This window comes from Anolis sagrei, chromosome 2 (assembly GCF_037176765.1).
Source record: "Anolis sagrei isolate rAnoSag1 chromosome 2, rAnoSag1.mat, whole genome shotgun sequence".
In the NCBI taxonomy this organism is placed as follows: Eukaryota; Metazoa; Chordata; class Lepidosauria; order Squamata; family Dactyloidae; genus Anolis; species Anolis sagrei.
The window spans coordinates 165425666-165438497 of NC_090022.1; the positions used below are offsets into that span (position 1 = coordinate 165425666).

Here is a 12832-nt window from a genome sequence, read left to right on the forward strand (position 1 = left end):
TGCTGCGACCCCTTAATGCAGTTCCTCATGTTGTGGTGACCCCCAACCACAACATTATTTTTGTTGCAACTCCATAACTGTAATTTTCCTAATGTTATGAATCATAATGTAAATATTTGATATGCAGGATGTATTTTCATTCACTGGACCAAATTTGGCACAAATACTCAATACGCCCAAATTTGAATACTGGTGGGGTTGGGGGGGATTTATTTTGCCATTTGAGAGTTGTAGTTGCTGGGATTTATAGTTCATTTAAATTCAAAGAGCCTTCTGAACTCCACCAATGATGCAATTGAACCAGACTTGGCACACATAACTCTCATGACCAACTGGAAATACTGGAAGGGTTTGGTGGGCATTGACCTTGAGTTTGGGAGCTGTAGTTCACCTACATCCAGAGAGCACTGTGAACTCAAACAATTATGGGTCTGGACCAAACTTGGCACGAATACTCAATATGCCCAAATGTGCACACTGGTGGAGTTTGGGGAAAATAGATCTTGACATTTGAGAATTATAGTTGCTGGAATTTATAGTTCACCTGCAATCCGAGAGCATTCTGAAGCCCACCAAGGATTTATTTATTTGTCATGTCAGAGCAACCAGTCCATTATATATTACATTTCTAACAGAACAAAGCAAACAGACAGAAAAATACACATCTTGTGAGTTTGGTGGTTGGTTAAATGTCCTTTGACCAGTATCTGGCCACTTGGAGTGCTTCCGGTGTTGCTGCAAGGAGGTCCTCCATTGTGCATGTGCCAGGGCTCAGGTTGCATTGCAGCAGGTGGTCAGTGGTTTGCTTTTCTCCACACTCGCATGCCGAGGATTCCACTTTGTAGCCCCATTTCTGAAGGTTGGTTCTGCATCTTGAGGTGCCAGAGCGCAGTCTGTTCAGTGCCTTCCAAGTCGCCCAGTCTTCTGTGTGCCCAGGAGGGAGTCTCTCATTTGGTATCAGCCATTGGTTGAAGTGCTGGGTTTGGGCCTGCCACTTTTGGACTCTCGCTTGCTGAGGTGTTCCAGCGAGTGTCTCTGTAGATCTTAGAAAACTATGTCTAGATTTAAGTCGTTGGCGTGCTGGCTGATACCCAAACAAGGGATGAGCTGGAGATGTCTCTGCCTTGGTCCTTTCACTATTGGGTGCTACTTCCCGGCGGATGTCAGGTGGTGCGATACCGGCTAGACAGTGTAATTTCTCCAGTGGTGTAGGGCGCAGACACCCCGTGATAATGCGGCATGTCTCATTAAGAGCCACATCCACTGTTTTAGTGTGGTGAGATGTGTTCCACACTGGGTATGCATACTCAGCAGTGGAGTAGCACAGCACAAGGGCAGATGTCTTCACTGTATCTGGTTGTGATCCCCAGGTTGTGCCAGTCAGCTTTCGTATGATATTGTTTCTGGCACCCACTTTTTGCTTGATGTTCAGGCAATGCTTCTTGTAGGTAAGAGCACGATCCAGAGTGACTCCCAGGTATTTGGGTGCGCTGCAATTCTCCAGTGGGATTCCTCCTCAGGTGATCTTTAAAGCTCGGGATGCTTGTCTGTTCTTGAGATGAAAGGCACATGTCTGTGTTTTAGATGGGTTGGGGATCAGCTGATTTTCCCTGTAATAGGCAGTAAGAGCACCTAGAGCTTCGGAAAGCTTCTGTTCTACCAACTCAAACTCCTTGCTTGAGCAGTAATGGCACGGTCATCAGCATAGATGAAACTCTCTGTCCTTTCTGGCAGTGGCTGTTCATTTGTGTAGATGTTGAATATGGATGGAGCAAGCACACTCCCCTGAGGCAGGCCGTTCTTCTGTTTCCGCCATCTCTCTAATGTGTCAAGATCGTTTTGAATCCTGCTCCTGTCCATGACAAGTTTGGAAAGCTGGTTTAGGGTGCCTACCACTTTAAATCCGGTGGCTGCCTCCTGCAGAATTTTGGGGCTTGTAGTTCAGGGAGGGGCCTTTGACATTCTCAGCCCGTGAGGTCCTGGGCGGCCTTAAACTACAAGCCCCAGAATTCTGCAGGAGGGAGGCCGCCACAGGATTTAAAGTGGTATGCCCGGTTTTTGAAGTGTACTTCGTTGAGAACCTATCCCTTTCCAACAGGCTCTGCAAGGGGCTTCTGCCTCACCTGTAGCCGCTGAGGAGGTCCCCAGGGCAGGCCGGACCCAGAGCGCGGCCCAAGCACCGCCAAGCCGCCTCCGCAGGCCTCCCGTCGAGGCCGAAGCCCACCCGCGCCCAGTGCTGCTCCAGGACCTGGAGGAAGGGACCCCCGCTGCACTCCCGCTCAGGGGAAGAAGCCTCCTCCATGCGCGCGCCTTTCCAAACCCCAAGCCCCGCCCCGCTGACGTCACTGCAACTGCGTAGTCAGGCCTGCAAGGGGGCGGGGCTTCTCCGCTCTCGCCGGAAACGCGTCACCGACTGCGGAAGATAGCCAGCCAGTTCCAAAGGTCATGATCCTCCTCGTGGCTGTTGACTTATTGAGGGAGAAACAAACAAATTCCAAAATGTCTGTTTCTTGGGCTCTATAGTTCCACGAATCTAAAGATTTTGTAACACCATTCTTCTTTTGTTTCAGTGTTTTGTTAACACTTTTTAATTTATTTATTTACCTTATTTACCTTACTTATATACCGCTGTTCTCAGCCCGAAGGCGACTCACAGTGGTTCACAACAAATACGAACAGCAAAAATTCAGTGCTACAGTATAGAAACAGCCACCTAACACATTACACAATTAATAGACAGTTACTACAATACCCATTCACTGTCGTCTCGTCATCAAAAACATGTTCCAGATTCGTCATCCATTGTTCCATTCAAGTGTTCATTAACCAATCATTGCACTAATTATTGGAACGCCTGCTCAAACAGCCAGGTCTTCACTTTTTTGCGGAATACCATTAGAGATGGTGCTAGTCTAATGTCCGTAGGAAGGGCGTTCCACCACCGAGAAGGCCCTATCTCTCGTCCCCGACAGCCGAGCTTGAGAAGCAGGCGGGATCGAGAGCAGGGTCTCCCTGGAAGATCTCAAAGTCCTGGTGGGTTCATAGGCAGAGATGCGGTCAGATAGGTAGCTTGGGCCGCGTTTAGGGCTATGCCCTGCACTTTGAATTCAGCCCGGTAGCAGATCGGTAGCCAGTGGAGTTGGCGCAACAGGGGGGTTGTATGCTCCCTGCGCTCCGCTCCTGTTAAAATCATGGCTGCCGAGCGTTGGACTAGTTGGAGCTTCCGAGCTGTCTTCAAAGGCAACCCCACAGAGAGCGTTGCAGTAGTCTAAACGGGATGTAACCAGAGCGTGGACTACCGTGGCCAAGTCAGACTTCCCAAGGTACGGGCGCAGCTGGCGCACAAGCTTTAGCTGTGCAAATGCTCCCCTGGTCACCGCCGAAACCTGGGGTTCCAGGCTCAGCGATGAGTCCAGGGTCACACCCAAACTGCGAACCTGCATCTTCAGGGGGAGTGCTATCCCATCCAATACAGGCTGTAACCCTATGCCCTGTTCGGCCTTGCGACTGACCAGGAGTACCTCTGTCTTGTCTGGATTCAATTTCAATTTGTTCGCCCTCATCCAGACCGTCACAGCGGCCAAGCACCGGTTCAGGACCTGGACAGCCTCCTTAGTAGCAGGTGGGAAGGAGTGACAGAGTTGGACATCATCGCCATCACAGATGACACCGTACCCCTTTCTTTTAAAAGGAAGAAAAACACAAAGAAAAACAACAAATCCTTAAAAACAACAATGACACTTCATTGGGTTGTTGTAAGTTTTTTCGGGCTGTATGACCATGGTCTAGAGGCATTCTCTCCTGGTTCAATTCCATTGTTGGTGGGGTTCAGAATGCTCTTTGATTGTAAGTGAACTATAAATCCCAGCAACTACAACTCCCAAATGACAATGCCTCTAGACCAGTGATGGGCAATCTTTTGAGCTTGGTGTGTCAAAGTTCACCAAAAAGCAAGCATTACTTGGGTGGGGTGTCACTTCGAGAAAAAAACCCTATAATTTTGCGATATTTATAGTTTAAATAACAAAAATGTATTATATATATATATATATATATATATATATATATATATATATATGCTCTGTGCATAATGAGTAACTTAAAAGCAAAAGAACCCATGAACGAAATCACACCAAATTTGGCAACAAAACGTTTCACAACACAAGGAGTGACCATCACTCAAAAATTTATGATTTTGTCATTTGGGAGTTGTAGTTGCTGGGATTTATAGTTCACCTATAGTCAAAGAGCATTCTGAACTCCACCAATGATGGAATTGAACTAAACTAGGCACACAGGACTCCCCTGACCAAGAGAAAACACTAGAATTGTTTGGTGGGCATTGACCTTGAGTTTTGGAGTTGTAGTTCACCTACATCTAGAGAGCACTATGGACTCAAACAATGATGGATCTGGACAAACTTGACAGGACCTGGCCTAACTTGACATGAGTAATATGACCAAATGTGAACACAGATGGAGTTTTGGGGAAATAGATCTTGACACTTGTGAGTTGTAGTTACTAGGATGTATAGTTCACCTACAATCAAAGAGCATTCTGAACCCCACCAACGATGGAATTGGGCCAAACATCCCACACAGAACCCCCATGACCAACAGAAAATACTGTGTTTTCTAGTGGTCTTTGGTGACCCTTCTGACAACCGCTGGTGACCCCCCCCCCCCGGGTCTTGACTTCCCAGGTTGAGAAATGCTGCCTTAAGACCCTCCAGTCCAACTCCCTTCACCAGGGCAAGAAAACATAATCTAAGCCCTCCTGACAAAGGGCCATCCAGCCATCCACACACACACACATATGTATATGTCAGACGCAGTATCAAAGATTTGAAAGGGACCTCTAAAGAAGAACAATGATTTGTTTCAAGTTTCAGAGTAGGCAAACCAGGCAATCTCCACATCAACACTGGCAAAGGAACAGCAAGAAATACCGTTTACCCACAAGCATAAAGAAATTACATATATTAGAAGCCAACACTTTCTCATTATTTTCCAGATCACCAGACTGGGCCACAGCAACGTGTGGCAGGGGACCGCTAGTAATAATATATGGCGGGAAATTGCACCCGTAACTCAGACTCTTGCCTCTCCCAGTTCCCTCCTCCCCTCACTTTTCTCAGTAATGATGGTCACTTAGAAATCCACAACACCCCAGAACAGTAAATTGGATGATGGTTGCTGTGATTATGTGGTTGCTGGTTGCCCCAGAGATGTGTATCCCACAGCATTCTGCTGCTCCCTGCTACCCCAGCCGGAAGTGAGGCCAAAGATTCCCTAATGGTCTAACTGGAAGTTCCAAAACTAGACGCTAAACAACTGCAAATGTTTTATCCTCGGCTTCTGCACCTGGCCATGCAGGAGCCGAGGATTAAATGTCCTTGGGATGCAGACCCAAACTTCTCTGTATGCAGCGGCATGCAGCCACGTGTCATCAAAAATGTCTATGCGTGTCAATGCTGACATGCGTGTCATAGGTTCGCCATCATGGCTCTAGACCCATGGTGGTGAACCTATGACATGCGTGTCAGCACTGACACACATGGCTATTTTTGATGACACGCGGCCACATGCGGCCGCATACAGAGAAGTACGCCTTATAAGAGCCAATCTAATTCCATCCTTAAATTTGTCAAAGGCACCAGAAATTTAACATCTGCATGTTTGAGCATTGTTCACTCCACAACTCAGCATGGAATATACATTTTTCTTATTTAAACTATAAATATTGCAAAATTACGTTTATTTTTTCTCGAAGTTGACACCCCACCCAAGTTATGGTCAGGTTTTTGGCAAATTTTGACACACCAAGCTCAAAAGGAGCTTCCGGGGAGGCCCTGCTCTCGATCCCGCCTGCTTCTCAAGCACGGCTGGCGGGGATGAGAGATAGGGCCTTCTCGGTGATGGCTCCTCAGCTGTGGAACGCCCTTCCTACGGACATTAGACTAGCACCATCTCTAATGGTATTCCGCAAAAAAGTGAAGACCTGGCTGTTTGAGCAGGCGTTCGAATAATTAGAGCAATGATTGGTTAATGAACATACAAACATTTCTGAGTAGAAGCTGGTTGACTTCTTCAACATTGTGGAACTCTCTGCCCCGGAGTGTGGTGGAGGCTCCTTCTTTGGAAGCGTTTAAACAGAGGCTGGGTGGCCATCTGTCAGGGGTGATTTGAATGCAATATTCCTGCTTCTTGGCAGGGGGTTGGACTGGATGGCCCATGAGGTCTCTTCCAACTCTTTGATTCCATGATTCTATGGCCAGTGTTAGGTTGTTCCTCCAAAAAGAATGCCATTGGAGACTCCACTCTCTCCAAAGGAATAAGATAGCCCAGGTTAGAGGAAAGAAAGGCAAACAGCCTTTTCCCAGGCCATTCTGAAAAGGGCTGGCCTGGGAGAGTGTGAAGGGGTTAAGCCTCATGTGACAAGAAGGAATGCCTCCAAAGCTCTGTGGAAATGGGAGAGGCAAAGCAGAGGCACACGGGGCGGGAATTAAGTTCTTCTCCACCCTTTTCCGTAAGTCCCTTTTTTCAGTTTGGCTTCCTGTTCTCTAAGGATTGCGAGACAAGCAAGTTTCACTCTCTTCCCTTTTCCAAGGAGGGCTTCTGCTCGCAGATGTGAGGAACGGGCTGGCCAAACTATGGCCCCCCTGGGGCTGTTCCCAGTTGTGATGAGTCTGGTAAGTGGGAAGCCTAGGGAAGTGGGCAGAAGGACCCTTTGGGAATCTTTCTGGGTTGTCTTCAGAACTTGGGACAGTTTTCCTATGGGCCTCCTACTCCTAGGGCCTTCCAGCCAGTCTGGCCAAGCTGGAGTCTGGCCAAGCTGGAGGCCATAGGGCCGTGCTTCCCAGCTCCTCTTCCAGAGAGAAGGAAGGAAGACACAAGTCAAAGTAGGGGGTGCTGAGAAGACACGGTCCACCTATGGAGCAGCCTCCCTTGGTCTGGCAGGGCACAAAGTTGCCTTCCCTGTTGGTTGACTCATCCTCTTCCGGAGTCGAAGGCAGTGTTTTGCACTGCTTTATGTAAACTCTTTCAAACTCGTTCATTTTTTCACCACAGTGGATCACTTAAGAAATTCTGATTTCTCTTTCCATTTCAACATTGGCTTTTCTGATCTCCTCCTCGTGCTGCCTTCAGCCCTCTTGCTAACTATCTGGGCTCCATTTTAGATGTTGGTTTAGCACAGTGGTTCTCAACCTGGGGTCCCCAGATGTTTTTGGCCTTCAACTCCCAGAAATCCTTACAGCTGGTAAACTGGCTGGGATTTCTGGGAGTTGTAGGTCAAAAACATCTGGGGACCCCAGGTTGAGAACCACTGGAGCAGTTTATTCAGGTCCAACCAGCGTGGCCACGTAGAGGGATAATGGGAGTTGTAGCCCAACAACGTCTAGAAAGACAGCAATTTCCTGCTCCTGCTCTGCTAGTTACATAATGTCTAATTAACTTTTTGTGTGTTTTAGTTTTTGAAACTATTTAATTAAATCTATCTAGGGCAGTGGTTCCCAACCTTCCTAATGCCTCAACCCCTTAATACAGTTCCTCATGTTGTGGTGACCCCCAACCATAACATTATTTTCGTTGCTACCCCATAGCTGTGATTTTGCTACTGTTATGAATCGGCATGTAAATATCTGATATGCAAGATGTATTTTCATTCACTGGACCAAATTTGATACAAATACCCGATACACCCAAATTTGAATACTGGTGGGACTGATTTTGTCATTTGGGAGTTGTAATTACTGTGATTTATAGTTCACCTACAATCAAAGAGCATTCTGAACTCCACCAATGATGAAATAGGAACCAAACTTGTCACACAAAACTCCTATGACCAACAGAAAATACTGACCTTGAGTTTTGGAGTTGTAGTCCACGTATATCCAGAGAGCACTGTGGATCAAACAATGATGGATCAGGACCAATCTTGGTATGAAAACTCAATATGCCCAAATGTGAACACTGATGGAGTTTGGGGAAAATAGATCTTGACATTTGGGGGTTGTAGTTGTTGGGATTTATAGTTCACCTACAATCAAAGAGCACTCTGAACTCCATCAACGATAGAATTGGGCCAAACTTGGCACACAGAACTCCTATGACCAACAGAAAATACTGGAAAGGTTTGATGGGCATTGACCTTGAGTTTTGGAGTTATAGTCCACCTATATTCAGAAAACACTGTGGACTCAAACAATGATGGATCAGGACCAAACTTGGTACGAATACTCAATATGCCCAAATGTGAACACTGGTGGAGTCTGGGGGAAATAGATCTTGACATTTGGGAGTTGTCGTTGCTGGGATTTATAGTTCACCTACAACCAAAGAGCATTCTGAACTCCACCAATGATAGAATTGGGCCAAACTTCCCACACAGAACCCCCATGACCAACAGAAAATACTGTGTTTTCTGATAGTCTTTGGTGACACCACCTTGCGACCCCCCCAGGGTCCCGACCCCCAGGTTGAGAAACGCTGATCTAGGGCAAGAGCCAATCACTAATGGCCTCCAAACCAGGTTCAGTCATCTAAGGCGGTACTGTTGTGGTGTTTAGTTCTTCTCAGACTGGCTGATATGTGTATCCAGTCATGTTTTTTGAGATCAGTATCATATTTGTGTCCTTGGCAATAATTGTTTCTTTCTTGGCAACACATCATGGACTGGCATCAGTTGAGGAATTGCCATTTGGAGTAGAATGGTTGTGGGCTGAACTGCTATTGTTATTAACGGCTGTAGGGTCGACTTTGACTTGTAGCAACCCCATTAGTGAGAGACCCCCAAGTTATCCTACCCTCAACAGCTCCACTCAAGTCTTGCAAACATAGGGGACTGGCTTCCTTGATCCAGTTTATCCATCTGAAATGTGGTCTTCCTCTTTTCCTACTGCTTTCTATCATACATGTTTACGTTTGATCCACAAAGACTCCTATGTGGTTTGATGGATCTGGATCAAACTTGTCACACATACCCATCATGATCCAACTAAAAACAATTGGGGGGTTTTGTGGGGGGAGGCTGATAAAGGATTATGGGAGTTGTGGTCAACCCACATCTGAATCCCATCAATGGTGGATCTAGACTACATTTGGCACACGTGTCCATCAAGAACAAATTAAAATACTGGCAGGGTTCAGATGGAATTCATAGAGGATGATGAGAGTTATAATCCACCCACATTTAGAGAGCTGTGTGTATCCCACCCATGATGACTGGACAAATCTTGAAACAAATGTCCTTCATGTTCCAACTTAAAATACTGGACATATGGGGGAATTGACAGAGGATGACAGGAGTTGTAGTCCACCCCCACATCTGGAGAGCTTTGTCTAGCTGTTGAAAATGGATCTGGACTAGTTTGGTACACATACCCTTCATGATCCATTTTAAAATACTGGCAAGGTGAAGGGGTATGATAGAGGATGATGGGAGTTCAAATCCAGCCACATCTTTAAAGCCGCATAAGTATCACTCATGGCCAAAGGCATGCCTCTCTACCTAACTGATTAGACAGCTTACCCTATTTGCCAGCCTGCATCTCCTAATAACTTTACTCCATCACTACACAGCCTGGGGACAATGGGAATTGCACCCCAACCCAACAAAAATGCTAACCCAGTTAGGAGCAGACCCTTAACTTCCTCCCACCCTGATCTTGGGCTAACGGGAGTTCAATACCAGATAGATCTGGGACTAATGGAAACTCCACTCTGCCAAATCTGGGTAATGGGTGCTCCAACTGGCCAGATCAGGACCTGATGAAAGTTGCAGCCTGAACAGATACTGGCTGATGGGAGTTGTACCATATCATCTGTATGATTTTAGATCTGGTCCTGTTTTATGGTTATGTATTTTCTAATCCATAAAATACAAAGCCAAACAATGACTTTTTCTAATAAATAATTTTACAAAATATATGCATGATATATATACGTGATATATGCAACGCTGGGTATATATACTAGGTAAAGGTTTTCCCCTGACATTAAGTCCAGTTGTGTCTGACTCTGGCGTTTGGTGCTCATCTCCATTTCTAAGCCAAAGAGCCGGTGCTGTCTGTAGCCAGCATGACTGCATGGAGCGCCGTAACCTTCCCGCCGGAGCGGTACCTATTGATCTACTCACATTTGCATGTTTTCGAACTGCTAGGTTGGCAGAAGCTGGGGCTGACAGCGGAAGCTCACTCCACTCCCCGGATTTGAACCTGGGACTTTTCGGTCAACAATCTCAGCAGCTCAGCGCTTTAACCCGCTGCACCACTGGGGTGCAGTCATCTATAAAAAATTAACTATTTTCTTATTATTTTTTTGGTGGGCTCCATTATTCAACATATGTTTGCAATGGGATCACTACTGCTTCTTCAGACATCAGATATTTCTTACTTCATATATGATTAAAAATCTTTGTTGGAGACTTATGAGGATCAGTTTGCATCGGAAGTTAAGGCAATAGTCCTGTGCAAACTTTAATCTCTTCTGTCCTCTTTCTTGGTGATTGGATTGTGTATTGAGTATTTCCAGTTGTTTGTTTTCCATATTTGTTTTTGGTTAGAACAAGAGTAGAGTCTCTCTCTGTAAACGAAAGCATCTCTTTTGGTATACCATCTACTCCAGGTGATTTATTTATCCCAAATGCTCTGAGTGCAGCTTCCACTTTACTTTATGAATTTGGAGATGTGTTTTCATATGCTGCTTCTTTGAATGACTCTGTCACCCTTTAATCTCTCTTACATAGATCCTCAGTCATTGTTTCTGAGTTCTTTTTATTTCTATTGGGTCATTCTCTTCTTGTCATGGAGTGTTCCCCACTCTTGGTTTAAATTTCCCTTTGATTTCTTGTGGAAGAGGTCTCTTGTTCTTTTTCATTTCCATCTATTTTTTGCATTGATAATCACAGTATTTTTTCTGTTCATACCTACAAGTCGTACAATTGCAGATAAGGTTCTGACTCTATTTCTGTCACTTTTTGCTTCTAATCTCTCCATAACTCTTTTTATCGATCATTCACTGAGTCTTCTCTTTGGGTGCATCTGCACTGTAGAATGAATGCAACTTGATATCACTTTAACTGTTATGGCTCATTGCTATAGAGTCATGGGATATGTAGTTTTCCAATACCTTTAGCTTTCTCTGCCAAAGAGTGCTAGTCCCGCCCAGAATTCCATTGCTTTGAGCCAGAGGAGGGCAACTAAAATGATCAAGGGTCTGGAGAACAAGCCCTATGAGGAGCGGCTTAAGGAGCTGGGCATGTTTAGCCTGAAGAAGAGAAGGCTGAGAGGAGATGTGATAGCCATGTATAAATATGTGAGAGGAAGCCACAGGGAGGAGGGAGCAAGCTTGTTTTCAGCTTCCTTGGAGACTAGGACGCGGAACAATTACTTCAAACTACAAGAGAGGAGATTCCATCTGAACACGAGGAAGAACTTCCTGACTGTGAGAGCCGTTCAGCAGTGGAACTCTCTGCCCCAGAGTGTGGTGGAGGCTCCTTCTTTGGAAGCTTTTAAACAGAGGCTGGATGGCCATCTGTCAGGGGTGATTTGAATGCAATATTCCTGCTTCTTGGCAGGGGGTTGGACTGGATGGCCAGTGAGGTCTCTTCCAACTCTTTGATTCTATGATTCTATGGCAGTTAAAGTGGTGTCAAATTGTATTCATTCTACAATGAAGATGCATTCTTTCTTTTTGGCTGCAGATAGTGTCTTTTTGTATTACCTTCCATTGTCATGTCTCTCATAGTCCGAGGATGATGGTCTTCCAAGAGTGGTAACCTGGGGGTGGATCCGTAAGTGGCTGTGGAGCCCTATTCTTGATCTGCATCTTCTTCTGCAGTGAAGGCATTGGTTTCCAGGTGGGAGACAGTCACGGTTGGGATTGGCTTGACGCACCTTCCTCTTGGCACATTTCTCTCTTTTGCCCTCCATTCGTGCCTCTTCAAAATCTGCAGCACTGCTGGTCACAGCTGACCGCCAACTGGAGCGCTCAAGGGCCAAGGCTTCCCAGTTCTCAGTGTCTATGCCAGAGTTTTTAAGGTTGGCTTTGAGCCCATCTTTCAATCTCTTTTCCTGCCCACCAACATTCCGTTTTCCGTTCTTGAGTTCGGAGTAGAGCAACTGCTTTGGGAGACGGTGGTCGGGCATCCTGACAATGTGGCCGGTCTAGCGGAGTTGATGGCGGAGGACCATCATTTCAATGCTGGTGGTCATTGCTTTTTCCAGCACGCTGACATTTGTCCGCTTGTCTTCCCAAGAGATTTGCAGGATTTTCCAGAGGCAGCGCTGATGGAATCTTTCCAGGAGTTGCATGTGACGTCTGTAGACAGTCCACGTCTCGCAGGCATAGAGCAGGGTTGGGAGGACAATAGCTCTATAAACAAGCACCTTGGTATCCCTATGGATGTCCTGGTCCTTAAACACTCTCTGCTTCATTCGGAAAAATGCTGGACTTGCAGAGCTCAGGCGGTGTTGAATTTCAGTGTCAATGTTGACTTTTGTGGAGAGGTGGCTGCCAAGGTAGCGGAAATGGTCAACATTTTCTAATGTTACACCATTAAGCTGTATCTCTGGCATTGGAGGGGAATTGGCTGGTGACTGCAGGAAGAGCACTTTGGCTTTCTCGATGTTTAATGACAGGCCGAGCTTCTCGTATGCTTCTGCAAAGGTGTTTAGAGTGGCTTGCAGGTCTTCTTCTGAATGCGCACAGATGACGTTGTCATCAGCATACTGGAGTTCTATAACAGATGCTATTGTAACCTTGGTCTTGGCTTTCAGTCTGCTGAGGTTAAATAGCTTGCCATCTGTCCGATAGATGATTTCCACTCCGG

The 12832-nt window shown here is 46.0% G+C and overlaps 2 protein-coding genes across 2 annotated transcripts in view; one reads left to right on the plus strand and one right to left on the minus strand.

Moving 5' to 3' along the window:
* Positions 1-2371, minus strand: part of CTC1 (CST telomere replication complex component 1) — a 41073-nt gene extending 38702 nt beyond the window's left edge. The window contains exon 1 of the mRNA XM_060763381.2: positions 2124-2371. Within this exon, the coding sequence (XP_060619364.2) occupies positions 2124-2302 (179 nt within the window). The 5' untranslated portion in view covers positions 2303-2371. The remainder of the gene's footprint in view (positions 1-2123) is intronic.
* A 4186-nt stretch (positions 2372-6557) lies between these two features.
* Positions 6558-12832, plus strand: part of LOC132767942 (tumor necrosis factor receptor superfamily member 1A-like) — a 30600-nt gene continuing 24325 nt past the window's right edge. Inside the window, exon 1 of the mRNA XM_060763392.2 lies at positions 6558-6692. Coding sequence (XP_060619375.2) covers positions 6654-6692 — 39 coding nt within the window. The 5' untranslated portion in view covers positions 6558-6653. The remainder of the gene's footprint in view (positions 6693-12832) is intronic.